Source organism: Panthera uncia, chromosome B4 (assembly GCF_023721935.1).
Source record: "Panthera uncia isolate 11264 chromosome B4, Puncia_PCG_1.0, whole genome shotgun sequence".
NCBI lineage: Eukaryota > Metazoa > Chordata > Mammalia > Carnivora > Felidae > Panthera > Panthera uncia.
Genome location: NC_064809.1, coordinates 22156197 through 22182729, shown reverse-complemented (window position 1 = coordinate 22182729; position 26533 = coordinate 22156197). Strand labels below are relative to the sequence as shown.

Sequence of the window (26533 nt, the reverse complement as noted above, 5' to 3'; positions counted from 1 at the left end):
GATCTCCTAGCATCAGGCACCTGCACGGTTTTGTTCTGTTTTCTTGTTTAACACAAATGGCATTAAATGCATATTGAGTTCTTCCTGCACTAGGCCTGGAAGTCAGACCTCTTAGGAGAAAATTATGTCAAACTTCAAAAGTAAAATAAATTAGCAGCACACACACACACACATCACACCCTATTGTGACTCACCTTATATCTGTATATCAGTATACAGTATATCAGATATCTGTACATCTGACTCGCTTTTTCTCCCGCCAGTCTCTGATGCCACTAATCCTATCCTGTTATTTTTCTCAAAATATCTGGAACCCTTGTGTCACGGATACTTCTGTCCCAGAAGCCTTCAACACTTAATGTCTTTATGTAGGCTTTGAAGAATTTCATTTTACAGCAAGAAAAAGCTAACCTAAGCCCAGGAATAAAGGGTCTTTTCACACCTTACCGGAACACAACTCGAACCTCGGCCCAGACAAAGAAAATACTCGATTATCTTCACTAGAATCACTGGCAATGTATGAACCAGACAATTCTCCTTACTCTACGCCTTCCTTTGTTGAGCATCACTTCTCCCTCTTGCCATTACTGCCCAAACCCCTGCTTTCTCTTGTTTGACTGCTTCCAGCTCTTATAAACAGTGGGGCTTCCTCCGGAGCTCAGCACCGTGGCTCTGACCGAGAGGCCACTGCCCCTGCCCACAGCACAGACCTCAGTACGCTGTTTGGGCCACACTTCCTAGAGACCAGAAAGAATCTGGGGGCAGTTTCAAATTGATTATCTGAAATTTGAGTTAGGAATCCTAACATATATCTATATTTCATTTCCCCGAAACACAGTAAGTTAAATCAAACATTGCTCACTTAGAAGTTGCCTGGATGTAAGATAAGAAGGGGCAAAAATCTTACAATTGTTTCTGGAAAAAAAAAAAAATCTAGCATGCAAAATGTTTATTTCAAATCATTTTGGGAAGCTGTCTCATGTAATCACGTCTCTTTGTGGAGTATTTAAAATATATATATTCTTTGCGGAAAGGGAGTATTCTGTACAGTTTATTGTATTTCAAACCCCACCCTTCCAAGTCTAGAATTTGTAAACACACCAGTCAGTCAGACCACACAATGAAGTAACCGGACAAAACTGAAAAGGATTGTTATAAGACTCTTTCATCCTCAAAGAATTAAAGCCACTTACTTTTTCTTAAGGAAATCACCTGTACAACTAACGCCGTGAAAAAAGCACATTGGCTCAGCTCCCAATTATGCGCTTTCTTTGTTTGCTGGTTTCATCTAAATCCTCAGTTCCACTGTTGGATGTTTTAGACAGCTTTGTCTTCAGGGAAGAAATCGCAAAGGCCACAGATCCTAAAACGTTCCCAGGTTGAGTGTTTACAACCGGTAAAAAAAACCATTCTGTTTCCCCCAGTCTTCCGAGTGAGGCTGTCACACGCATGGATGAAAAGTAGTCCTCCCCATGATAAGCCAGTTTCTCCTCCCCTTGGAAATTAGTCACTGAGTAACCTCAGCTCACATCCAACCACAGGCTACCTCACGGGTGACTCAGGCCTGTAACAATTGCTTACACGGAAAACACACACCAACGAACAGACTCCGAGAGGCCTAGGTAAATGGGTTAACAGTGAAAGGAACGTGACAAACTAGACCGGACGGAGAGGCAAACAGGATCCCTAAAACAGACAACCAGCCACCGCAAGACCATCGGAAACCCCGGGACGCTAATTACCGTAGTGGACCAACTCTCCGAGTGTGATCCGCTGAGAAAAATCTAGATAGGCCAGCAGCACCCAACACTCATTCTGCTGCCACACTTTTGAAGTTGGTGGCCTGGCAAGTGAAGGGAACGCGAGCCTCTCCCCTCCTGGTTTTGAACAGCAGAAAGAAAACAGAGGGGTGATTAAGGAGGCTGTCTATTAATTAACCAGCCTGGTTTTACCAAGATGCACTTTGGGTAGCAGCCATGAATCACTCCTACCCAGCGCCGGGCAAGTAACTGCGATCGTTCTGGGAAACATACCTGAGAGAAGAGGGAGGGAAAACTAGGGCTACGCCACGAGGGGATTCCAGAAAGGGAGCCAGAATCCTTCTGCCCCACCCTCAACAAGGCTGAGGAGCAGAGACCAGGGCAGTCTCCAGAGGCACCCAAACCCCTCCCCCCCATCGGCAACTGCTGTCAATGCAGCTGATCTCTTGCGGGGCGACAGGCACAAGAAGGTGTGTGTTCCCAACAAGAAGTGGCTTGTGCAGCGCTGAACAGAGGACAGGTATCAACGCCTCACTCACAAAAGGTGAGGGAGAAAAAGCACTTCCTTAGCTGGCGGGTAGGCTCTGTTTAATCACCACCATGCTCTCTGAGCCCTTAGGGACGGAGGGGAAAGGAAAGCTATCCAAGTGGGAATCCAGCGACAAGTAACTCGAAATGCAGGGCTGGAAACCCACTGGCCTCACTCCACACCCCGCGACCAGGCTCTGGGAAGCCTGTGCATTTTTCAAACATTTTAAGGCTTTTCGAGGCTGTTCTTGCTGACCCAAAGAATTCCATGACGTCTCTCAGGTTCATATCCAGTCAGTGCTTCAGGCTTTCTAAAGAAAACTGTTTACTGCCATCAGAATGCTTTGTGGCTATTAAGGGCGGGGGACCACGGAGCACGGGGCACTGTCACCCTCCTAAGATGCCTCGTTAGACACAATATTTGGATGAAGTGGTTGTAACAGATGCCACCTAAGAGGTCGGAAAAGAGTAGAAGGAATGAGAAAACGCTTGTTTCGATGTTTAATCTCATCAGCAGGAGTTTGTGATTTCTCACCAGAGTATGGGAAGCACGCGCGCTATCAGCCCCTGGAACATTTGGCACACATTTGGCAGGGTTTGCTTCTGCAGTCAAACACACGCTTTCCAGGAAGGGAGATGTAGGGGTTGGTCTCCCTTGTCTGATTAAGCCATGATTCCACCCCTACCATGTCCCCCGAAGACCCCGCTTTCCGGCATCAGATGTCCTAACGGCTCTTCTACTGATTTACCTGCTGCTTACACAAGCAGGACGGCTTGTAAGAACGGATGAATGAATGTGCAGTGTCTGGGCCACACTGTCCCCCCCGGAAAACAGACGCACTGAGCGCTCACCGCTGTTTCGCTACGTGCCTCACGCCATACTCCACACGGGCGTCCACGCCGGCTACGGCGGAGACAGGTGGCTTCTGTCGACCCAGCTGCCTTGCAAGTCGGGGTGGGGGGTGCAAGGTGAGAGAAGGTCTGGTTTACGTCTCCCATCTCTTCCTTCCCGTCACGTTCAGAGCAATTTCCTTTCACTTTTCTGAAACGTTTCAGGGCACGGTCTGGAGAGCACGCGCGTGGCCTCGTCATGAGGAGAGCTGTAATTCACCATCAGGAGTTTGAAAGCTGTGGTGAATCAGGATGAGTTAAATATCCTCCAGTACGAAGCACACAGGTCACCCTCGAGAGAGGACCCTAAGGTCCTCGAGTGCCCGGTGAAGAACCAGGCGGGCTAATTTCCTAAGCAATATCCTGGTGCTGTGCAGGATTTGACTTCACCTGTCCGGCTCGTGCTCTCCAGAGAACAGCTCATTCAGGAGAACTCACCCCAAAATGTGGCTCATTCTGGGTGCGGCCAACCACCGCGTCCCCGCACTCTGGCGTCCTTTCTTCGCCCGACCCTCCTCTGCGTGACCCACCTTGGGAGGCTACAGCCTTTGTGAATTTGTTCTTCTCACTATCGATGCCCCTTCTTCCTTTCATTAACTGGCACGATAAGCAAAGTGGAAGCAATTTATTTCTTTTGAGTTAGTATTAAAAAAGAACATGCTAGTAAATATTCAGCATTACCTCAACAGGAAATAATTTTTATGCTCTGGTAAGGCTAACAGTCTTGGGGAAATTTATTTCTATTTCCTCTCTCTCATTCATTTCTTTATTGGCTTTTAAAAAATTACATATGATAAAAGGAAACCTAAAATGTGCTTATGAGCATGAAGACGGCGTGGTGAAGGGAAGTAATTACGATGTTGGGAAATTTCAAGTCCGTCTTGCTTACACTGTTAAAATTGGAAAGGCGGTCATTTGTGAGGTCTTCGCGAAACTATTAACGTTTCATTTGATCATAAATGGAATGTCTCCCAGACACGAGACAGACAGACTGTTGCCAAAATTATTCAATTCTCAGCAAAGAGATGGTCCAGTCAGTGGTTAGCTGACGGCTATATTTAAGAGGAGCGTTATTTCCACAAATATTTTGACATGGGAAGCACTGGTGAGCCCTCCGGTACCGGGACCCAGCTGACGTAACACTGCCCAACGGTGATTAAAGATCCCAGTCTGGAACAGAATGAAGGGATGTTAAATAAATCACTCAGCTTCCAAGCCACAGTCAGTAACTGTGTGGAGCTGCAGGGCAGATAAAAGAAAAATGTGCTTCTCTCACTGATACTTAATCTTCTGGGATACTCCTGTATCATCCAGGCCAAGGACAACCTCCTTTTGCACCTAAAATAGTTACAGTTTATAAAACAGTTATCTTCTCTCTACCACTTGTAACAGATAGTGCAAATAAGTCCTCGTTTTTCATCCCCATCTCCCTGCACACTCACGCATTTCCCGTAAGGACGCTATTCTTTTATGCATCTCCCTTTGGGGCTTGTGGATTTGTTCTAGTGGTAAGTCATTTCTGTCACCCAAATAGAACTTTTCAGTGCCTTCGACTTTATTTTTCCTTTCCTGACTGTTCCCTAAACTCCCATTTGGCTTGTCAACATGCACTCTGCAACATATAATACATTGCTTTGTTTATTGACAATGTTTCTCATGCTATGAAGGATTTTCGATGGTTACGGACACACCTATCCACATACACAAGACGGTCACCCAGCCGTCTGCAGCTTACAATTGTGATTCTATTTCGCGGACCTCTGAACTCGGGGAACCACACACAGATCTGATACTCCTATCCCCATGTGATTGGTTAGGAAAAGGAAGCGTCAGGAGTTTCGAACCTCGCCCAACTTTGCGTGGTGACAAAGTCGTGAGGCGGCAAGAATGCCCGCCTTCAGGTTCGCCACCGTGTCCCTGCTTCCTTCACAGTTTAAGTGGGAAACCACGTGTCCTCTAAGACACTGTGTGCTGCTCTGAGAGGAACCGTGCCCCCAAGGCCTTCCCCGCAGGGACTACTGAATGTTTATCTGCTTGAGCTCTGAACTTCAGCAGGCAGCGTGGTGAACTCGGCTTGAGCAGTACCTTGTCTGCTTCACTCTCTGATCCAGATTTTCACAGCAAAGGAAAAAAATAATAGACATCTCAGGGGACTTTGGATCCAATTATCCAGACACTGTCTTGATTACTACTAGGTTTTATCTACTTGCCTCAAAATTAGTTACATGTATGGTAGTATATGTCTGTATACATTACACTTGCATATACGTACTTCTCTGTTCTGTATCACTGATTATCACTATATAGATATCACTGCATCACTAGTCATATATGTGCAAACGTGTATATACACACACATAGACTTTCATCGGTCACAGATGCCACATGACTTATGGGATAAAATGTCTAGGCTTCTTTTGATTGGCATTCCTCACCTCTCTGACTCCAATCCCAATGCCGAATGACATTCCAGGGACCGTATCTCTCAGAGGTGTATAAGTCACTGAAAGAGCTATTATAATTCTGTCACTGTATCCTACGCCCCTCTAACATTTCATCAGGGAAACCGACCAAGTTGACTATACGATGAGTGAAAAAAGTTGATATAACACTATAAAGCTTTAGGATGTTCACGACAATGTTAAGAATATTTTTACTACATTTTTAAAATAAGTCATCATTTTTTTAAGTTAGTTTATTTTGAGAGAGAGCGCACGAGCACGAGCAGGGGAGTGACACAGAGAGAGAGATAGAGAGGGAGAGGGAGAGGGAGAGGGAGAGGGAGAGGGAGAGGGAGAGGGAGAAAGAATCCCAAGCAGGCTCCCCGTTGCCAGCCCAGAGCCTGATGTGGGGCTCGAACTCATGGCTGTGAGACCATGACCTGGGCCAAAATCACGAGTCAGATTCTCAACCGACTGAACCACCCAGGCTCCCCTCGATGTAAGAATTTTTGAAAAAACAAAAAAATCTCGGTTTGATGATATGACACATCCTCACCGTATCTCAACAAACTGATGACATTCTGTATAGAATTTTATGCTCACAGACACAGCTTAAGGATAGCTATTTCTCAGTGGAAAAAATGGTGTGTAAACAAATTGACGGCTGATAGATGCCTAGCTGGAAAACAAATGGTCTTTTGTTCTTGGTCAGTCGCTGTCCTGTCACTTCCCAGGACCCCTGTGGCAGTGTCCAAGAGTGTTCCCTGGTATGTGTAACTCCTTCAGGTCCACTCCCTGTCCCTCTTTCCTCATGACTTTTCTGAAATCGCCCCTGTGGACCCGGGTTACAAGTGAGGTCCTTCTAATGGCATCACCCCACTGCCTGTATGCTGCTCTGTTTTCATATCAATTAAAGCAAAGCATGTGCTGGTTCTATTAGCAAAGAATAGAACAAACACACAACACAAGGTGAGTTATGCCAGCAGAGTCAGTTTAAAAGGGAATTTTACACAAAACCACAATGAGATACCACCTTATACCTGTCAGAATGGCTAAAATTAACAACCCAGCAAACAACAGATGTCAGAGAGGATGTGGGAAAGGGGAACCCTCTTGCACTGTTGGTGGGAATGCAGACTGGTGCAGCCGCTCTGGGAAACAGTGTGGAGGTTCCTCAAAAAATTAAAAGAGAACTACTCTACGACCCAGCAATTGTACTACTAGGCATTTATCCAAAGGATACAAAACTGCTGATTCAAAGGGGGCACATGCACCCCAACATTTATAGCAGCACTATCAACAATAGCCAAAGTATGCAAAGAGCCCAACTGTCCATCGATGGATGAATGGATAAAGAAGATGTGGTATATATATACAATGGAGTATTACTCGGCAATCAAAAAGAATGAAATCTTGCCATTTGCAACTATGTGGATGGAACTGGAGGGCGTTAAGCTAAGTGAAATTAGTCCGTCAGAGAAAGACAAAAATCCTATGACTTCACTCATATGAGAACTTTAAGAGACAAAACAGATGAACATAAGGGAAGGGAAACAAAAATAATATAAAAACAGGGAGGGGGCCAAAACAGAAGAAACTCATAAATATGGAGAACAAACTGAGGGTTGCTGGCAGGGAGGTGGGTGGGTGGGATGGGCTAAATAGGTGATGGGCATTAAGGAGCACTTGTTGGGATGAGCACTGGGTGGTGTATGTAAGTGATAAATCACTAAATTCTATTCCTGAAATCATTATTACTATATGTTAACTAACCACATGTTAACTAACTTGGATTCAAATTAAAAATAAAAATGAAAGTAAATAAAAATAAATGTTAAAAAAGAGGCTTCTGATGTACGATTTTTTAGTTCTGCTGTTATTCTGACCTTCAGCTGAACAGTATTAACAAATGTATCAAAAGCAGCAAGGATCATGTGAGGGGAAGAACCCCAGAGGATAACACTGAAGGACAGTAATTCACAAATCCACCAAGTTCAATTTCCCCTTAAAACAAACATGACAGAACAACAATGGAGATCCAGATCAAAACAGCCCTTGTGCCAATTCTTCATGGCTTCAGAAGAGCCAATCGCTCTTCTCTTGAGCAACAACTTTCAACCCCCAAGCAACTTTCAAACCCTAAAGAAGTTCCATGGGTATCCCAGGTGTATTGAGTGTGTGAGCTGAGAAAATTCTCTCCTGTAAGACTGAAAATAGATGCGATTTGTTGTATAATTATATAGACTCATAAACTTCCCAGCTCTCATTAGTTATGAAAGAATCTAAAAGGTTCCAGGCCTATAAATTAAATGGATATATCTTTGAAAACGTGTCTGTCTTCCTCAGGTGTGACTGGAGTCTGTGGCAAAGATCACAAGAGCAGCTGCAAGTTTGGACCAAGCCAGGGGTCCCGGATGCCCCCATTCAGGGTGTCTTCCAACAGTCATTGAAGCATGGTGGAACCTGCATTCAGAACCAGATGCTAACATCAGGTTCATTATACATAAACGAGAAGTCTCATCTAGACTGTCCCTATATGATCACATTCTGTGTATCCATGACATATTTTCTAAATAGTCATTCTGTATACGAAGCTCAGGATTAAGACTGATGAGGGGGGAAAAGGATCTTTAAGACATACTTCTCACCTTTTAAGAGCTTACCTTCTAGCAGGGATAATGAGGCACGTACATGAATATTCAAAGTAAGACAAAGCAAGAATAACTCTGGCAAGCGTCCAATGAGTGCAATACACAAATATCCTCGGAATCTACAGAAGGGTAAGATTCTTCTGGCTGGGATAGTTGAGGAACGCTGCTCTGAAGAGGTGAGATGAAATGAATCCACACATTATGAGCAAGACTTCAGTAGAGAAGAAAGAAAGAGGTTGCTTTCTTAGGTATTCCAGGCAGGAAGTAAGGCGTCATTAGAGACCAGAGATGGGGAACGCCAAGTGACCCAGAGGAACGGACAGATCTCTGACCCAAACAGCAAATGGTTCTCCAATTTTAACCTACATTAGAAGCACTTGCTAAAATACAGATTAATGGGCCCCACTTCCAGAGTGTCTGAGATAGTAGGTCAGCGGTTGGGCCTGAGAATTTGCATTTCTAACAGGTCCCCAGGTGATGCTAAGCTGCTGGTCCGTGGAATGTTCTTGAAGAACCACTGCTCTAGGGAGTAAAGGGGAGTGGGAAGTGCCCATCAAAATCTTCCTTCTAGTGTGGGTTTGGTTAAATCCTAATTCAGGAAGCTGACCTTATTAAACTTTGGGTGACAATTTTAATTACTTACGATTTCTCTATAAATAAATACTTTCAACTAAATCTGCCAGGAGAAAACGGAACAATGGCAAGGAAACTCATGTTTTTGAAGACTTCCTATTTACCAATGCTTTCCAAAACCAGCTCATTTAATTCCCAGCAGATTCCCATCAGATAAACATTATAATCCCCATTTTACCGATGAGGAACTGGGGCCCAGAGACTTCAAATGTCTTACCCAAAGTCAAATAACAGGGCCAGGATCTATGAAGTGCCAGAAAAATCTCATACTCGAGTGTTAAGAAATCAGTGTGGAGGCTCGATCTTCTTTGAATATTCTTCAAAGGAAGGCAGCGGTTCAGGGATCCCTAAGATCAGTATCCTCACCATGTAAAATCGGGTTCAGAAATACCTGAACAAAGTCATCTGTATCGAATGTTACAGAAGACCCAAGAGAACAGTAACATAGACCAGACCATGTTACCGTTATCTACAAATGTGGGGAAAAACCACCTTCCAAATGATGACCCCAGGATGTTCGTGAGCCCCACAAGAGGGCTCCATTTCAAAGAAATACCTTTGTGTGTTCAGTTCAAATATCACGTCAAGTCAGCCAGCAAGCCAGTGGACATGGCTCAGAAATCTGAGATGGTCAGCAAAACCACTACTTCTCCTTATTTGGATAAATAACAGCCTCCAAGACAACCAGTTTGGGAGCTGTGCATACCCCGAGGCTGGGTTTGGCAAGCCTCTCCACCCACGCCCTGCCTGGCCTTGCCCTGTTCGACAGCTGGGGGAGTTTGGCCAGTCACCGCTTCCCACTGGGTTCCAACACTGCCAGAAGCCTCCCGCTCCGAGACGGGATCTGCTTCCCTGTGTCCCAAGAAATGCCGGACTTTGGGCATTCCTACATTCAAAGGAAGCCCTGCGTTCCCAAATCTCAGCAGCTCATGAGAAACAAATGGAGAGCCACTAGCTCAGTGACTCCATGTTAAAGAAGTCACGGTCCAGGGGCACCTGGGCGGCTCAGTCGGTTATGCAACAGACTTCAGCTCAGGTCGAGATCTCACAGTTCGTGAGTCTGAGCCCCGCGTTGGGCTCTGTGCTGACAGCTCAGAGCCTGGAGCCTGATTTGGATTCTGAGTCTCCCTCTCTCTCTCTGCCTCTCCCCCGCTCATACTCTGTCTCTCTCTCCCCTTCAAAATCAACAAACATTAAAAAAAATTTAAAAGAAAAGGGAAGTCACGGTCCATATGACAAAGCTTCCACATCGGGTGAGGGGGTGGACATGGTGTAGTTGTCTCCACCACCCCCCGCACCCACACAAAACCACGGGAAAGAATCCTCTGTCACACAGGAGGCAAGACAGGTAAAGACAGTGCTCTGTAATCTACGGAGCCTTTCGAAGTTCATGACTAGCAGCCAGAGCTTTCAACTCACTTCAAAAGCAACATAGGGACAAAGCTTCTCCCAGAGAGGACAGGAAGACAGGGGTGAACACACAGACAAAGGGAGTTTCTTATACTTGGCGCAGTGAGACACGGGCTTCATTCCGATGGCCCTCGACCTCAACTTGTCCTTCAACAGGCTGCAGTCTACAAGTTAGTTTCCAAAACAAAACATTTTTAAGGGTCTAATCATCCTCTTCCATCAGTACTCCTCCGCACCATGACGCCCAAGGAAGGCGGTGGGTTGTGATGGAATGAGTACTGGATGCTGAATGAAAACACTCTGTTTCTCCTCCTGAGGATCTCCTCGCTTGTGCTCTTACCGCCACGATTGTGGCTCCGCCACCGAACTTTTCTGAACCTCTGGTTATGCTGCTCGGTTGCTTCAGGAACACCTCCTAGTTCTGTGAACATCAAGTGAGCTGAATTACTCTTGTATGGCTTGCACGCAGGGAAGCGTGAACCGCGTGGGTTATTATTAGAATTGCCCACAAGCATTCATGGGCTCACTCAAATGAGAGCAAAATGAATAGAATGGATAATGTTCACTTTAATATATTCATAGGAGCACGATGAGAATGACACACTTTCATGAGATACACGAGCTCCCAGAAAGAAAGACTGGATGGAGCTTCTGAAAGGAAGCGTGCCATGCCGTATTATATTCCAAAGACATACCCTTGAGAAAAAAGTCTGGTTATAGGCAATGGACTCACAGTCAAGAAAGCGCTTTTCCTCATTCCCATTCCCTAATTAATGGGTGATTCTGAAGCCGGATTAGGCTCAGTAAAAGATTTCTAATCAACTTTATACTGATAGAGATTCAAACGTCAGTTATTTATAAACATTATGAGATGGGCCATTATCCACATCTCCGCTCTTGCCCTTCTCCTTCCCTTCCTGTGGCGCCACCTGGGAGAACCTGTCTTTGGGAAAGAATCTTGCCTGTAGCCAGAATAAAAGTTTTGGGTAGTGAGGGCAAGGATGAACCAATAAGCTAGACACAAGTTTTCTGGATCCTTTCAGAATTCCAACTATATTGTTCATTCTAGTCTCCCACATTTATATTAAAAGCAAGCATCTGTGTGCTTTAGGATAGTCCTTGATAGAAAAACATCTATCTTGCCATATTGCTCAAAAGATAGTTTTTGGTGCTCTTTTTTCTTTCTTTCCCTTTCTTTCTTTTTCTTTCTTCTTTCTTTCTTTCTTTCTTTCTTTCTTTCTTTCTTGAGCTGTGGTTATTTATTTATTTATTTAATTATTGCCAAGCGTGGTGATTTAATGCAAGTGTCATGGAAGGACGCCTGGGTGGCTCAGTCAGTTACGCATCTGACTTGGGCTCAGGTCATGATCTCACCGTTTGTGAGTTCGAACCCCACGTCAGGCTCTGTGCTGACAGCTCACAGCCTGGAGCCTGCTTCAGATTCTGTGTCTCCCTCTGTCTCTGTCCCTCCCCTGCTCGCGCTGTCTCCCGCTGTCTCTCTCAAAGATAAATAAAACATAAAAAAATTTTTAAAAATATGCTGTCATGGAACTTACAGGTCAAGATGGCCCTTCAGATATATTCACTGCATCTACATTTAAAATACAAAGGAAGGTTTGGGTAGTTTTTATATTATTAAAATGGACTATATACAGGAGTACTTATCTATGGATAGAAATTCTCTGTCAAAATTAAAAATCTCAAAATACCACATCTGAATCGTTTTTATGCTCTAGTCACAAAGTGATACTGAACAAAAACTTATTAGCATTTCCCTAAATTTCTTCGGATCATTGTTACGAATAATAAAAATACAGAAACATTTTAAAACAACATATTTCAGTCTTAAAATGGTCATATTAACATAATTATAGCCTTAGGTTGCCAAGAGTGGCACATTTCTCATTTTCATGAGAATGCAGAGGTTCACCCAGATCGCAAGCTAATAGGCTCCTTGGTCTAAATATATACAATAAAATCTACAGCAAATTTCTGAAGCATTAAGATCAGAACCCTGGAGATATCTAGTAAGTAATTTGCGCTGCAGTGGAGCAGATTTTTTTGTTTTGCAGTTACACAGCTGCTAGGAAATATATTTTTAGATTTGCTTTTAAAAGCAAGCAAAAATGGTATCCACTTCGTAGATATGTATCCAGAATGTTCCCTCAGTCCCTCCTACAAGGAGTCCACCATGTACAGAATGCTCTCTCGGTCGCCCTCCTTCTTGTTAAGTCAGTGCAAGGAACAGCTCTAGACGCTCATCCTAGACGAAAGCTATCACACCCTGACTGTCATACCTAATGCCCTGGAGGCTTGCTTTATGAAAAACATGCATTGAAGTTTAAGCAGGTCTCTGCTATTTCTGAATCACCTCATCACTGACATCGTTATGATTTCTTACTGTGGTTGGGGTTTGTGTTTGACTGCTCTTCCTAAGATATCAAGGGCAAATGAAAAGGCACAGGTTCAGAGAGTTAAATCAGAACAAGGGAAAGCGTGAACTTTGATTTCACAGGAAAAGAAAAAATAAAAAGAAAGAAATCAAGTACATGTGGCGATCAACCGAGAGAAACATATTTTCTGTGTTTCAGGAATATGGAGTGAGTTAGCGCCACCTGAACCACGAGAAGGCGTCCCTCTGGCTTAAATGGCACACTGGATATTCACCCCTTCTATCCGGAGAGCCTCAAATCAAGAAATCTGCACAAAAATGATTTAATGAACAGCTTTTCTTTTGTGCCAAATGACAAGGTGCCGGAGTTCTTCAGAACTCCTAAATGGGAATTAGTTCTGATTCTGACATCAAAACGGTTCATTTTTTCAACCATATAATCTTCAATGACGTTTTGCTCTGTCTTCACAAACCCCTGACTGGCCCCTTGTCTCAAAGTCTCCGTTTTTACAGTTTACTCAGTAATAAGACACTGTCACCATTTTGGCCACTTTCTCATACCAACTGTGCTATTACCCATTTAATGATTTTCTTTAAGTCAATGTTATTAATTGATTGATTGATTGATTGATTGATTGGCTGAGTTAAGGAGGCTTCACATCCAGCATGGAGCCCCGTGTGGGGCTTGAACTCACGACCCTGAGATCAAGACCTGAGCTGAGAACAGCTGAGAACAGTTGGATGCTTAGCCGATTGAGCCACCCAGGTGCCCCAAGTCAATTTTAAATTGACTCTTTTTTTTTTTTTTTACTTAGTTGTGGTGAAGGAAAAATATTCATTAACTCTCAAGCTGTTTGTGCTACTTACCTAATATTCATTAAAACATTACACAATTATTAAAATTTCAAAACCTGTTTTACGAGGTCCCACCGAAAATCACTGGTTCCGTGTGAAAAACGACTTTGAAAGTCATCTGAATGGAAATACATTAACATTTCAAACAGAGTTACCGTAGAAGCCATTTTCCTTAGCAAAAAGGCTGACTTTTGAAAATAAGGTTATAAGACTACACACCCCTTTTAAGCCAGTATGTATTGTTTTATTCAAAGCATCCCATAATTTGAAGCAGCTGCTGTTTTTCAGATGACTTGAGGGCTTATTCTCCTTCAATAAAAATATTGGATCATCTCAATCTGGTTAGTTCAAAATCCATTTATTTTTGGTCCAGGCCCATGCATTTCCAATTAATGAGGTTTGGCCCCGCTCTAGACACGTGCTGCTCTGGATGGTAGGTGAGGCCCGGCTATATTCAACTACAACAATGGCTGGCTACGAGAAGTCAGGTAGGCAACACTTTGCTAAATCAATCAAGTGAGACCCAGTGGGGCCAGAGCAAAAGCAGGGAAGCCCTGGGGGATGGACAAAGGGTTAGCCTGAGGGACAGGTGGCTTGGGTTCCAGCCCTGTATTTGTTCTTTCCTTATCTTGTGATCTTGTCTCTCCAAGTCTTTGCAACCACACTAGACCCCCTAAGTCTCACCGGATGGGTTCTAAAAGCTGATGCACGGGACCGTCTCTCCACCTCCAAAACCCTAGGATTCCGAATAAGTCAGGCCCGTTGCTTGAGGTGGTACCAACTACTAGGTCAGGTATCTCCCGGACCCAAATCTATGGGAGCAGACAGAGTATCGCTCCTGCAAAAATGACGCGCAAGCCAAGGGATCAGCAACCCGATGGGAAGAAAAGCAGGGCAGAGAGGAAATGGCTTGCCAACAGTCGATATGGATGTACCTTAAAAATATATTTTTTTTCTCTGTAAGAAACTAACATGCACTCCCCTCCACCTCACGCACAAATTTAAATAAAAGCAACACATACTTACCTGAGAAATTTTAGAAGAAGTGTAAAGGAAAGAATGGTCATCTGGAAGCCCTCTATTGGGCAAGATCGTGGACGGAGGGAGCCTGTGCATACTTGGTAGGAAACAATTTCCTACGGTCTGGGTTACCCTGATGGGGACCCACAAAGAAGGCAGAAAAGCTAAACCCCGGGAAGAAAGCAGCATGTAGGTGCACCGGTTACAACCTGAAAATACCAGGACATATGCTCCCAGTCAAAGGCAATTTCCGCTAACATCTGTATTTACAAGAGCCAAGAAAAGGGATGTGGTTTGGATATCAAAGGGCGGAGGGTGTGGTGCAAACCTCTCCTGAGCTCTCCAGCACTGGCACAGGATTCTTTGGGAACAACCCCAGTACCTGCTAAAGGAAGGTCCTGCTCCAATCGACTTTCAGTTGAGGCGGCTGCTCAGCCAGCCCCGGATTTCATGCAGAAATGGTGTTGGAAGCTGGCTGTCTCGATCCCGAAGCCCAAGTGTGATGCTGGGAAGAAAGAACAGCTGCATCCCCTGTTGACGCCGTTGGCAGTGATGACTTCGCATCACAAATCACCAGGATATTTTTGTGGCTGGAGTGGATGCCTCAGTCTCCAGGAGGGGGTGAGGGGAGCAGCAGTCCCTGGTCCCGAGGTGGCTCGGCCGGCTGCCCCCACTCCAGAGCCCTCCGCCTTCAACGTTATTCAACGTTCTCCCTGTCCTCCCCCAATGGCTCTGCCGGAAGCCTGACAGGCTGCGTAGCCTGGCATGTGGGCAGCTCTCCATTCAAAGACACTTTCTCACTTCCAGATCAAGCTCACGAATAAGCTCCCTGACCCGGGTCTATGAAACCAGTTTTCGAGTGACACGGCACAGGGAGCAAAGAAGGAAGGAGCAAAGAGGAAAGGGTAGTTTGTCTAAAACTCTCCCCACACTGCCTCCTGTTTACCGTTCTCGTTCCACTCAGAGTAAGTTGTAACCAAGTCTCTGACACAACAACCAGTCTGATAGTAGGTTTTGGATGCTACAAATCTAAACCAACCAACCAACCAACACCCCCCCCCCCCACCTGGCAAATTGTACTAAATAATTTATCTTGAGCCAAATAAAGATTGCTTATTTGTAATTAGTACTTTCAAGTTAAGTTCTCTGTATCTGACTTCAGACTTAGAGCTCTTACCTACTAGTGAGACAGTTGGCCTGGGCTTGAACTTCAGCTTTGCTACTTACTCGTATGGGATCTCGTTACTTAATCTCTTGGCCTCAGTTTTTCCGATCTAAAAATGGGTATAACTGTGTCTATGAAATTGAGCTATTCTGATGATTCAATGAAATATTATATATTATTTAGACCACACTAGATAACAACTTTTCATGCTTATTAACTCCTCTCGAAAAGGGGAAAAAGATAACCACAGGGATCTGGATAAGCAGATCCATGCACACATGAACCTTTAAAGGGACATAGACTCATTTACAATTTAATTTCATTGCCGTATTGAATTCTTTTTTTAAAAAAATGCAAAATATTGTGACTTAACTATTACAAGAATAAGACAAAATAGCTATGTCTGGTAAATAAAATTTCTGCCAAAGAGTTTTTTCAGGCAATCAATAAGCCTGACATAATAGGATTATATCTGTTACATAAAACCCTAGAAGTTTTAAGTGTTACTCATGAGGCTTACAGGGATATTTCTTTTAAAAAAGTCAAAACCGAGATACAAGAGCTATTTTTAATTTACAATTTAAAGTGTTTTTCACAAGGAAAAAAAAAACCCAACAAATAATTTTCCCTGGAGTGTTGAAGGACACAGACTAAGGTTCCCCTCCCATTGTATCACATCTTCAAATCTTCTACGTTTGTCTTAGAAACTAAATACGAGTCAACATCCTCATGAAAACACTGAAAACGGTCACAAAACACTTACATCAGTGAGATCTATACTGGCAGATAATGTTGACACCTTCAATTCTTTCTAATAAGGTTAAAACAGAAACTAGATCATAAGATTTACAGATGAAAGACAACCAAATGTCATTTAAGTGGATTTTTGAAAACAGACTATTGCCAATAAAAAAGGACTTTCCTTTTAAGCAGTTTGTAAAAAGTGAAAATTAAAAACCTGGAATTTCAACTCTTCATTGAATTGAACTTAAATACAGAAGACCTGCCTCAGTTGAAGGCAGATGTCCCACAGCATGACAAAAAAAAAATTCTGACAATGGTATTTTGTTATAAAGGCACAGTCCTTACCTTACATCTTCCGTGAACCTTTCTCCTCTAGAAGAAACTTTCTAGACTTGCAGAGACCTTGAAACCACCCATCTCTCGAATGCTTCCAGCTCTGTCTTTATGGTGACTAAATGCAAGGCTTGGGTTTTTTTTTTTTTTTTTTTTTTTTTTTTTTTTTTTTTACAGAAGGAAGCTTTTAGTCAAAATATGTGGTTTAAAGGAGCAGTATCCACCCTTGTTAAAACCATTTCACGGACATTCAGAGGTTTTGTTTCTACTCTATGAAAGTTAAATCTGAGTAGGAAGGCATTTTTCCTGTCCCGGAAATCAGCATAACTAAAACCAATGCTGAGCTAACGAGAAATGTTTCTTCCATGTGTTCCGTCTGGCAGAAACTGCAAGCCATATCAAGGAAACACGTGATGTTTATAAATACAATATGGCTCATGTTGTCATAACCTCTCAATGACAAAAAAAAAAAAAAAGTGCAAGGAAAAGCAAGCAGCCACACAGCAGGAAAGATGAGATTTGTATCACTTGGAAGCTGTATATCAGATGTGCATATATTACCCTTTCTTGTTTCTTAGAAAATAAAAGAAAGGATTACTGGAAGCAGCTAGGGAGGAAGAAAATCTCTACCGTGTTCTGGATAGCCACTGGATTCAAATGTGTTTGCCCCCGTAACCATTTCAATAAGAGTAATTCCTTACCAACTGTAACATAAACATCTTTCGGCAGGTCAGAAAAGCATGACATAAAAGGGGCATAATTAGATACATCACTCAAGTGAGTTCCACTGTGCTAACTCGAGCAAATAATAGAACGGAGGCAAGGATTTCACGGAGCCTGGAACTGATTTGAAAATGTACAGATGTCTGTATCACGACTGATTATTGACCTGTTGATTATTGACTTCAGATCTTCTGCTAGATTAGAAGATTTGTGAGGGCAGTCACCACACTTGCTCACTATTACATCTTCAGAATCTCGCACAAGAGCCAGAGTCAGAGGAGGGGTGTGATGCATAATGGCTGGGCAAGTGAACCAGTGAACCTTGGGGGTAGGTGAACTGGTCTGAAATCATCAATCCTACTTTGTGAGTTTGGAGGTATTGGGAATTCTGACCAACAACGCAATCTACCAGCAAATTTGTCCTACTGAATTATAAAACACAGCAAAACAAGATCTGTTATATTTAATTGGGTATCCAGAGATTAGTGTACTTTCTACCACAGGTGAATTTAACTCCTGAAAATAAAATTTTTAAAAAGGGAAAATATGTGTGCTTTTCTGACAATCACTTAGTTCACTCCGACAAATCTGTTAGACTCATCTTAAATGTTAGGGTTATTGGGGTGCCTGGGTGGCCCAGTCCATTGAGCATCCAACTTTGGTTCAGGTCATGATCTCACAGGTTGTGAGTTCGAGCCCCACATCGGGTTCTGTGCTGACAGCTCAGAGCCTGGAGCCTGCTTCGGATTCTGTGCCTCCTTCTCTCTCTGCCCCTCCCCTGCTTGCACTCTGTCTCTCTCTCTCCCTTTCTCAAAATAAATAATAAGCGTTAAGAAAAGTTAGGATTATTAACTGTTATACAATTTTATTGATAGGATGGGAGAATTTGTTAGGACAAGACAGGTATTCTCATTTCTCATTTTGGTCAGGAACTACCACTAAGATAAGCTAGGGAATGTGTTACAAATGCTCATACTTCTATTTACAAATCATTGTACTGATCTTAGCAAATAGGGCATTCACGGAAAGTTTGCAGTAGGAAAAGTGCTGAAGTGAACCCCTTTTTCATCCGGACAGTTAATGAGAATTTCCTCAGAGCAGGACATTGCCAGAGGGAAACACAGGGAGCATGAAGATGAACTGGAGGAAAACTTCACCCCTAAAGAAGCTCAGGGGTTAGAAAGGAACTTCTGGTGTGTCCATGGCAGGCACGAAGAAAGGGAAGGAGATGGACAGCTAAGGTCCTGTGGAGGTTCTGAGACAGGCTTGGTGAAAGGAAATGGTAGGGAGGTCATGTTAAAAATACTGGCTTTTGAGTTAGGTCCTCAAACATTAAGCGGCACACGGACATTGCTGATGAAGACAGCAGAGTGGGGAAGGACAGTCATGGCCACCAGAGTGAGCAAGAAGGCCAGTCCTAGAGTTGGCCTGCCTGGTTCCAAAGCCAGTTCTACCACTGAAGAGCCATGTGGCTTCGAGCAAGTTCCCTAGCCTCTCTGACCTTCGGCTCCCACATCTGAAACAGGGGATAATGAAAATTTCCTTCACACTGGGTTGTTCTGAGAATCAAATGAGAATGAATAGGGGTGCGATGTTTGGAGCAGTACCTGGCAGAGAGTCAGCAGGTGATGAATGATAGTCACTAATACCACTGCTGGTGGTGGTGGGTCAAGGAGGAGGACCTTGAATGATGAAAGAGTGTTTCTGGAAACTTCCACTTCTTTCCTTTTTTTAAAAAAAATGTTTATTTTTGAGAGAGAGTGCACAAGCAGGGAGGGGTAAAGAGAGAGGGGGACAGAGAATCCCAAGCAGGCTCCATGTTGACAACTCGAGAGCCGTGAGATCATGACCTGAGGCCAAAGTTGGATGCTCAATAGATTGGAGCCACTCAGGTGCCCTGGAAACTTCCATTTCTCTGGGGTTCTTTCCTCTTCCATTTCTATAGGATTACTTCATCCCTCCCCAAATCCCGAAACCTTCCTCTCAGCCAGAACACTACCCCATGGAAAAAAGCTCTAAGGCATGGCCATTTCAGACATACATACTAAATGACATATGCTTCCTCTTCTTTTACTTTTTTTGGGGGGGTGGGTGGGAGTGGGGGTAAGGGTGGAGAGTATCTTTTTAGCTTGGCCAAAAAAGAATGCAATGGAGCAAAGTTAAATACAAAAAGATGCCACGAAATAGATGCATAGTAGAGTTAAGAAAGTGAAACAGATATTAAGAAAGGATATTTACATGTTCTAAAATCTCATCAGGAGCATCATTTCAAAACTTTTAAAACTTTAATAGAAATATCAAGGAAGGGAGGCTAGAACTGAATACAAAGAGTTAGAAAGAACTGGGTTCAAATCCGATGTCTGACATTTACCAGCTTGTGGGCCTGGGAAAGACTCACTGGCCTCAGTCGTATCATCCATAAAGATGGAGACAGTATACCTACTTTGCAGAGCTATGGACTAGACAGTATGTAAAGTATTTAACACATTGCCTACTGTAGAGATACAAAAAGGTCTCTTACCTTACATTGAAAAAAGACAATGGTATAGAATGAATACTTCTTATATTCTGCCTGATTCCACAAAGGAATAGAATTCACATAAATCATTACAATTTTGCCCCAAAAAAGTCAAAGTGGAGCATATGACAAAAAGATAAAAATAGGAAAATTAAAAAAGAGAGGCCAGGAACGAAGCCAACACACAAAATACACGCCGCAAACGCCTGTACGCTTGTTGTGGGCGGGCCACAAATTTAATTCCAAGCTTTAGAGTAGCAACACAAAGAGGGAAAATGATCACTTTCAAGATTCAAAGTGTCCATATGACAAAAATAAACCAGGAGAAGCACAACTATTTCTGGTGATGAGAACAGAGAGATATTTTTACAGTGGGTTCTCGTTAATGACAGAAAATGAATAATACAGTATTTACAGCACTACCATGATAGTACTCAATGCATTCCGTGTTTACACTCACCATGGGTAGGACACCTCGGCCGACTTTCTGAGGGATACAAAGATGAACACGAGACGGTTTATGCTTTTGGAGAATTTACAGTCTTGCAGACTGAGATGAATGTGCATCTAAATGATTATAATACCATGGGGTGCCTGGGTCACTCCATCGTAGAAGCGTCTGACTCTCGGTTTTGGCTCAGGTCATAATCTCATGGTTCGTGGGTTCAAACCCTGCATTGGGCTCTGTGCTGACTGTGCAGAGCCTGTCTGGGATTCTGTCTCCCTCTCTCTCTCTAACCTCCCCTCCCCCCCACATGTTCTCTCTCTTTCTCTCAATAAATTAAAAAAAAAAGTGCTATTACTTAAAAATAAATCGATAAATAATGATAACACAAGGACAATCTGCAACGTGCCCCAAAAAAGGAAAGATAGATTCTGACAGAGCATTAGGGAAAGCTTCATTGAGTAGGTGGTCTTTCATTTGGCCTCTAAAAACAAGCTTTTGTGTTTTGACAGATCTTAATGCAGATATTTTCAACCATTCAGAAACAGTGGAGAAAATAATACAGTGAATTCCTTTCATCTATCTTTGACATTTTTCAGCAGTTTACTAATTTTGTATCACCCATGTCCACTTTTTGGGTTTACTCTGCTGGACTATTTTTCAGCAAGTCCCATTTATCGTGCCATTTAGCCTGTAAACACTTAGTATGTCTCATTTTAAAAAACATAACCAGCAAGCCATTATTATACCCAACAGAATTACCCGTTATCCCCTAATATCATCCAATTTCTAGTACATGTTCGGATTTCTTAAAGGGTTTCAAAGGTTTTTTTCTTCTTTTGTTAGAGTTGGTTGTTCCAATCAGGATCCTGACATGGCACACACATGGCATTTGGTTGTTAGGGTATAGATGTGACCCAGGAAACGTAATACTGTCCCCGCCAACCCTTTTCTCAGGCCAGTGGCTTATAGAAGGAATTGGGCAACCGTTTTGTAGTGTGCTAGATGGATAGAATTTTGGAAGGTAGATATTTGGGGAAGGAAAGGCCACCTCACACACCTGGAGTAAGAACTGTGAGGCGTCTCTGCTTGGGTGTTGGGGTGCAGATGATACTGTCCATCGGCCTGTGCTATTCTTTGCACAGTGGGAAGGTGGGCTTAGGGGTATGGCTTGGGGAACAGTCGTCGTTAGACTGGGGTGAGAAGAGTTGGAAGCCTGGCTAAAGACCGTTGCACGACTGATTGCTAGGATAATACTGAACGTCAGACCTAGAGCGGCAGAGTCATGTTGCCAAGAGCTGAGGATCCGGAGCCTACCTACCTGGGTTCAATTCTCAGCTCTACCACTCTCTAGCTGTGTATTCTTGGACAAATTTCTTAACATACCTAAGTGACTGTTTTCTGAGCTATAAATATGAGGGCTTATACCGATACCTGCCTCAAAATGTTGTCCTGGGGATTAAATGAGATCACCTGTAGGAGTGTGTAGTAAATGCTCAAAAAAGTTAGCAGTGGTGCAGGCAATGGTAGAAGGATCATCCATGAGAGGCCTTGCTGAGTGGCCTGCATGAGCTCCGGTGACCAGGGATGTGTTGAGAAACAGGGGTCAGGCACTTAAAGAATCACTGATAGCTCAACTTTTTAAGTCTCTTCTTCCCCACCCTTCAAAACACATGCATACACAGGCACCCTACCATGTGCAAAAATAGAAAAGCAAGCAGGAAAATGACTTAGGAGAAAAAGAAATTAGGATTTTTTTCAACAGGATATAACGGAGACATTGGAAGAATATCCACATGGAGATAGTCACTGGAAGTTGAACACTGAGCTCTTGAAGTCTAGAGAAATGGCAAAGTTAGGGTTATAGCTTCTAGGGTCATCCACGTTGAGGTAAGTGAAGCCAGCAGTAAGATAAAAACCACAAGTGAAAAGGTGCAGATTTAAACAAAAGCAAATTCACACATATACACACACTCAACACACACACACACCGTAGTGAGTTCTGCCTGAGCACACTGAAGACGGTTTAGGGGCAGAAGGAAGAGGAGTTAGTGAATGAAGCAGGCTGAGATGTGTTTGAACATACGTAGGGGATTTAGAAATGGCGCTGTAATGGGAACCAAGATTTCTAAGGAAACCATTGGTTGGTGCAAATGCGGACCTGAAATAAAAGAGGTCTGGGAGGCAGCGACTGATTTTGGTATTAGGAAATAATTTAGGATGTAGGGCCAATTCTGGGGAGTGTGTTCGAAATGCATATCTAAACGCAAAGCTGTCACATATCAGTAAAAATTAAAGACACACAAGAGGGAAAGAACTGAAAGATGGGAGCAGAAAATCTCAGGTAGTAATCTCAAAGTGAGTAAAAAGGTAGAAAAGGCCCTAACTGTGAAAAAGCCACTGGGTTTGGTGAACAGGAAGTCACTGGTACCTTCTGAGAGCCACAAAATGGAATGGCTCATCTTTGAGTTGTACATTTGTGAATTGCAAGCCCTGTGAATGCATGCACCATTTTTTGCAAGAGGGCCTCTTCCATATGGTGAGCTCAATCCCTTGGGAACTAAATTTCAAAGCGACTATCTAATTTTGTAATAAAACAAAAGCCATGTGATTAAATTAGATCAGGGTGATTTGCACCCACGTGTAAAGAATCAGGAGCCGGGTGTGCTCAGTTCCAGCAGAAAACTACAAGTCTCCTTCCACAGGCTAGCCTCAGAAGTGCTCAGCTAGATGCTAAATGAAAAACTAGACACATGTTTTCCCCAGCAGGCATATTCTGTGCATGCTCTGGGGCCCACAACCTCAAAGTTAATACTTGAGTCTAACATGCTTCCTGAGTAACACCACCGCCATCATAAAACTGCTCTGGGGAACGGACTGTGGTGGATTCGGAGTCTCACGTTTTCTTGGGTTTTGCAGGTAAGATCTTAAAGGCACCGTTGCCAGACGGTCTCAGGGGCCACTGCCAAGCTCTGGTGTTGCTGTTTTTGCACCCCTGCTTGATCCAACCAATGTTTCTGCTGATATGCGTATTTGCTGGTAATGAGTGGGCAGCCGGGCGGGCTGTCCCAGGCTGCATCTGGAGGCTGGTGGTTGAAGGCAGATGACATCAGGCGCAGGGCTGCGTAACTGACTCATACGAGTAGTTATCATCAGATTCCTTCACGGCCACGCGCACATTGCAAACATACGGAAGGATGGAGCTCCCCTAAGCCTACCACGCAGCTTGGTTTAGTCTATAACAATTGATCCCTGCTTTGTTCTCTCTTTCTGTTCTTTACCATAACTGACGGAGTAATGCAGCTGGGCTTCAGGCCGGGCTCACCAAAACCTCCTTTCCTTTAATGGCAAGGCAGCCACGCTCATGGAGGAAAGAGAGAGAATTCCATGTCTCTTAGCTTCTGGAATCTGCAAATCGGGGCCAAGTTACAAACTGCAGGCATGATCACACCTCGTTGGTTTTAAAACCACGTTCTGTTTCTCATATCTGAGTAGTCTTCATGGAAACCTAAAAGCGTGTCTGTGGGTTGGATGGCGAACATGTGCTGTCTTGTCATCTGAGGACAACAGTTGATTTCCTCACACACACACACACACACACACACACACACACACACCCCCCACTGTGTAAAAGGAGGCTGTGGGCAACACAGAAAGATCGCTAGGGTCTCCTCTAAAAGTGAAAGCAGGACAGCTTTACTGAAACTCATAGCCAAAGTTCTGAATCCTAACGGGTTTCATCCATATGGTTGATATTTGAGTCTCTACGTGCTCACTGCTGGTCTTTATGTAGGTACCACATCTGCTTAAGAGTTAAAACAGGTGTCCTCCCCAGCCATAAACAAGATTTTCAGAGGCGATTCTGGGGCCCCTTGTGGCCTCCACGTAACAGAAACAGAACTGTGACAGCCACGAAAGTCCAGTTCGAAGGCCAGACATATCAAAAAAATAAGGATACCAAGGGAACAAAGACACTTAAGGACGTCAGTGAGAAAAAATAATGAAATAATAAAAAGCAAGGGTACTATGACACTCAGTCCATGTTTCATGATCAGCATGACTCAATCTGTCTTCACGTGGTGCTGGTTTACATTTAAAGTGAAACTAGCTAAAAATAAGCCTCAAAATCCTAGATTTTCTGAAGTAGCAACACAGCCTTCACTTCAAATTGCACATCATTTCTGACATAAAAAAAAGCAGTTGAGGACGCAAGAAGCCTTTTTCCCAAGGTGTCGGCTCTGTCCCACAATGTCATCACTCATATTGCAGTCCAGCATTCCCTAGAAATTCTTCCAGTGCTTTCGATCGGACCTCCTGGCCTCTCGGTCCTAAACTCACACACCTTGTGGGGGACGCAGAACAATCGTCCCCCAAAGATGTCTGCATCCAAATCCACTGAACCTCTGACTATACAAGAAAGGGGGATTAAGGTTGCTGCAGAGCCGACCTTAAAATAAGGAGATTATTTTGGAGCACTGGGTGGGCTCGATGTAATCACAAATGTCCTTAAAAGTGGAAGAGGGAGGGTTAGAGACGTGATGATGGAAGCAGGGTCAGAGAGATGCTATTTGGCTGAGTCTGAAAATGGAGAAAGGGGACCACAAGTCAAGGAATGCGTGTGACCTCCAGAAACCGGGAAAAACAGAAACATTCTCTCTAGAGCTTCCAGAAAGGACAGCTGATGTCCTGTCAGAGACTCCTGGAGTTTATAGTCCACTGAGGACCGTGTCAGACTTCTGACCTCGAGAAGTTTAAGATAGTAAACCTGTGTCATTTTAAGCCACTAAACGTATATTCATTTGTTACAGCAACAACAGCAAACTGATACGTGCTGTCCGGAAGCAGAGACAGCCTTACCTCGGGAATGCTACCATGACACGGACAGACAGTGCCTGGGTCTCTTTGACAAGAACACCTATTCATTTACTTTTTTCTAGTTAAACTCCAGCATCCAGCAAAGTGCTAATCCTCAGAAAGGATGATATAAAATGGTGCAGCATCTTCTAAATTTGTGTGTGTGGTGGGGAGGAGGTACAGCTGGAGGGGAACGTAACATTATTGTTAGAAACTCAATCCCTTTTTAGCGAACCTGCATTAATGTGATTTTAAAAATCTGCCTTTTCTGTTCCCCGGTGCTTTTTTCTTCAAAATATCCCTGTGTGCTTTGAATGTTTGGATAATCTTTTGAGATGATCTACATCTAGAGAACTTTAGCTCCCAAATCATGCAGATTTTTGGACTATGCCTTCAACGTGATTCAGATAAGGTCTGATAATATTAATACAGTACAGCAGCAAACGGTCTTCAATTCGAAAGGGAACAATTTAAGCAGAATGCTTGGAATAGCTGACAGGAGAATGTTAACAGATTCTACGTGGAACTGTACATTGGTTTTTTTTTGTTGTTGTTGTTTTGTTAGTTTTCATTGGAGAAAAAAAGAGCAAGAGATCCTGTGAGTAAGTTAATTGTACGTAGACCACAGATACTTTTATGCAAAGATTCTCAGGATCCCCTCGGAGTGAGGGCACAACGAAATTCCATGCTTAGAGATAAATGAGGATGTGTCGGGCCCTATATCACTCCCTTTGCCCCAAATGTCCAGGAAATCTGATTTCTTTGCCAAGGAACAAACAGTGAGTCATCAGACAAGATGAGTGTTGAGCACCTTTAAGATCTGACAGTGGACTGTGGTTGCCATCAGGAGACCATGCCAGAGAACGAATGGGTCGGTCTGACCTGTCGAACAAAATTAAAAATAGAACGGGAACACTTACCCTCATGTCTCCATTCACAGTTTTCGGTGTGTGATTGAATGCGTGCGCAGGGTCCTTATTGTACACTTTGAGGAGCGATCGGTCCTGAATGTTCCTGGAATCAAACACAGCAATAACTATGGCAGATGAAAGGAGCCTTATTTTGGCCATGTCCTTTGCCTGCCCTGGAGAATCAGGTAAAAGACATGAACAGACACTCCAGCTGTTGTCTACAATCAACCAGACAAAAAGTCCCTTCACCACAAAATAG

General features: G+C 43.5%; 1 protein-coding gene across 12 annotated transcripts in view; it reads right to left on the bottom strand.

Annotated features, from left to right (window-relative positions):
- The window catches only part of KIAA1217 (KIAA1217 ortholog), a 302038-nt gene that overhangs the window by 68814 nt on the left and 206691 nt on the right, over positions 1-26533 (bottom strand). For 10 of the 12 annotated variants that reach the window (XM_049624709.1, XM_049624710.1, XM_049624700.1 and 7 more), the window contains one exon: positions 26284-26377. In XM_049624709.1, the coding sequence (XP_049480666.1) occupies positions 26284-26377 (94 nt within the window). Of the gene's footprint in view, positions 1-1193; positions 1711-16835; positions 18033-26283; positions 26378-26533 lie in introns of those variants that run through there. The other 2 variants (XM_049624707.1, XM_049624708.1) reach the window with 2 other exon arrangements.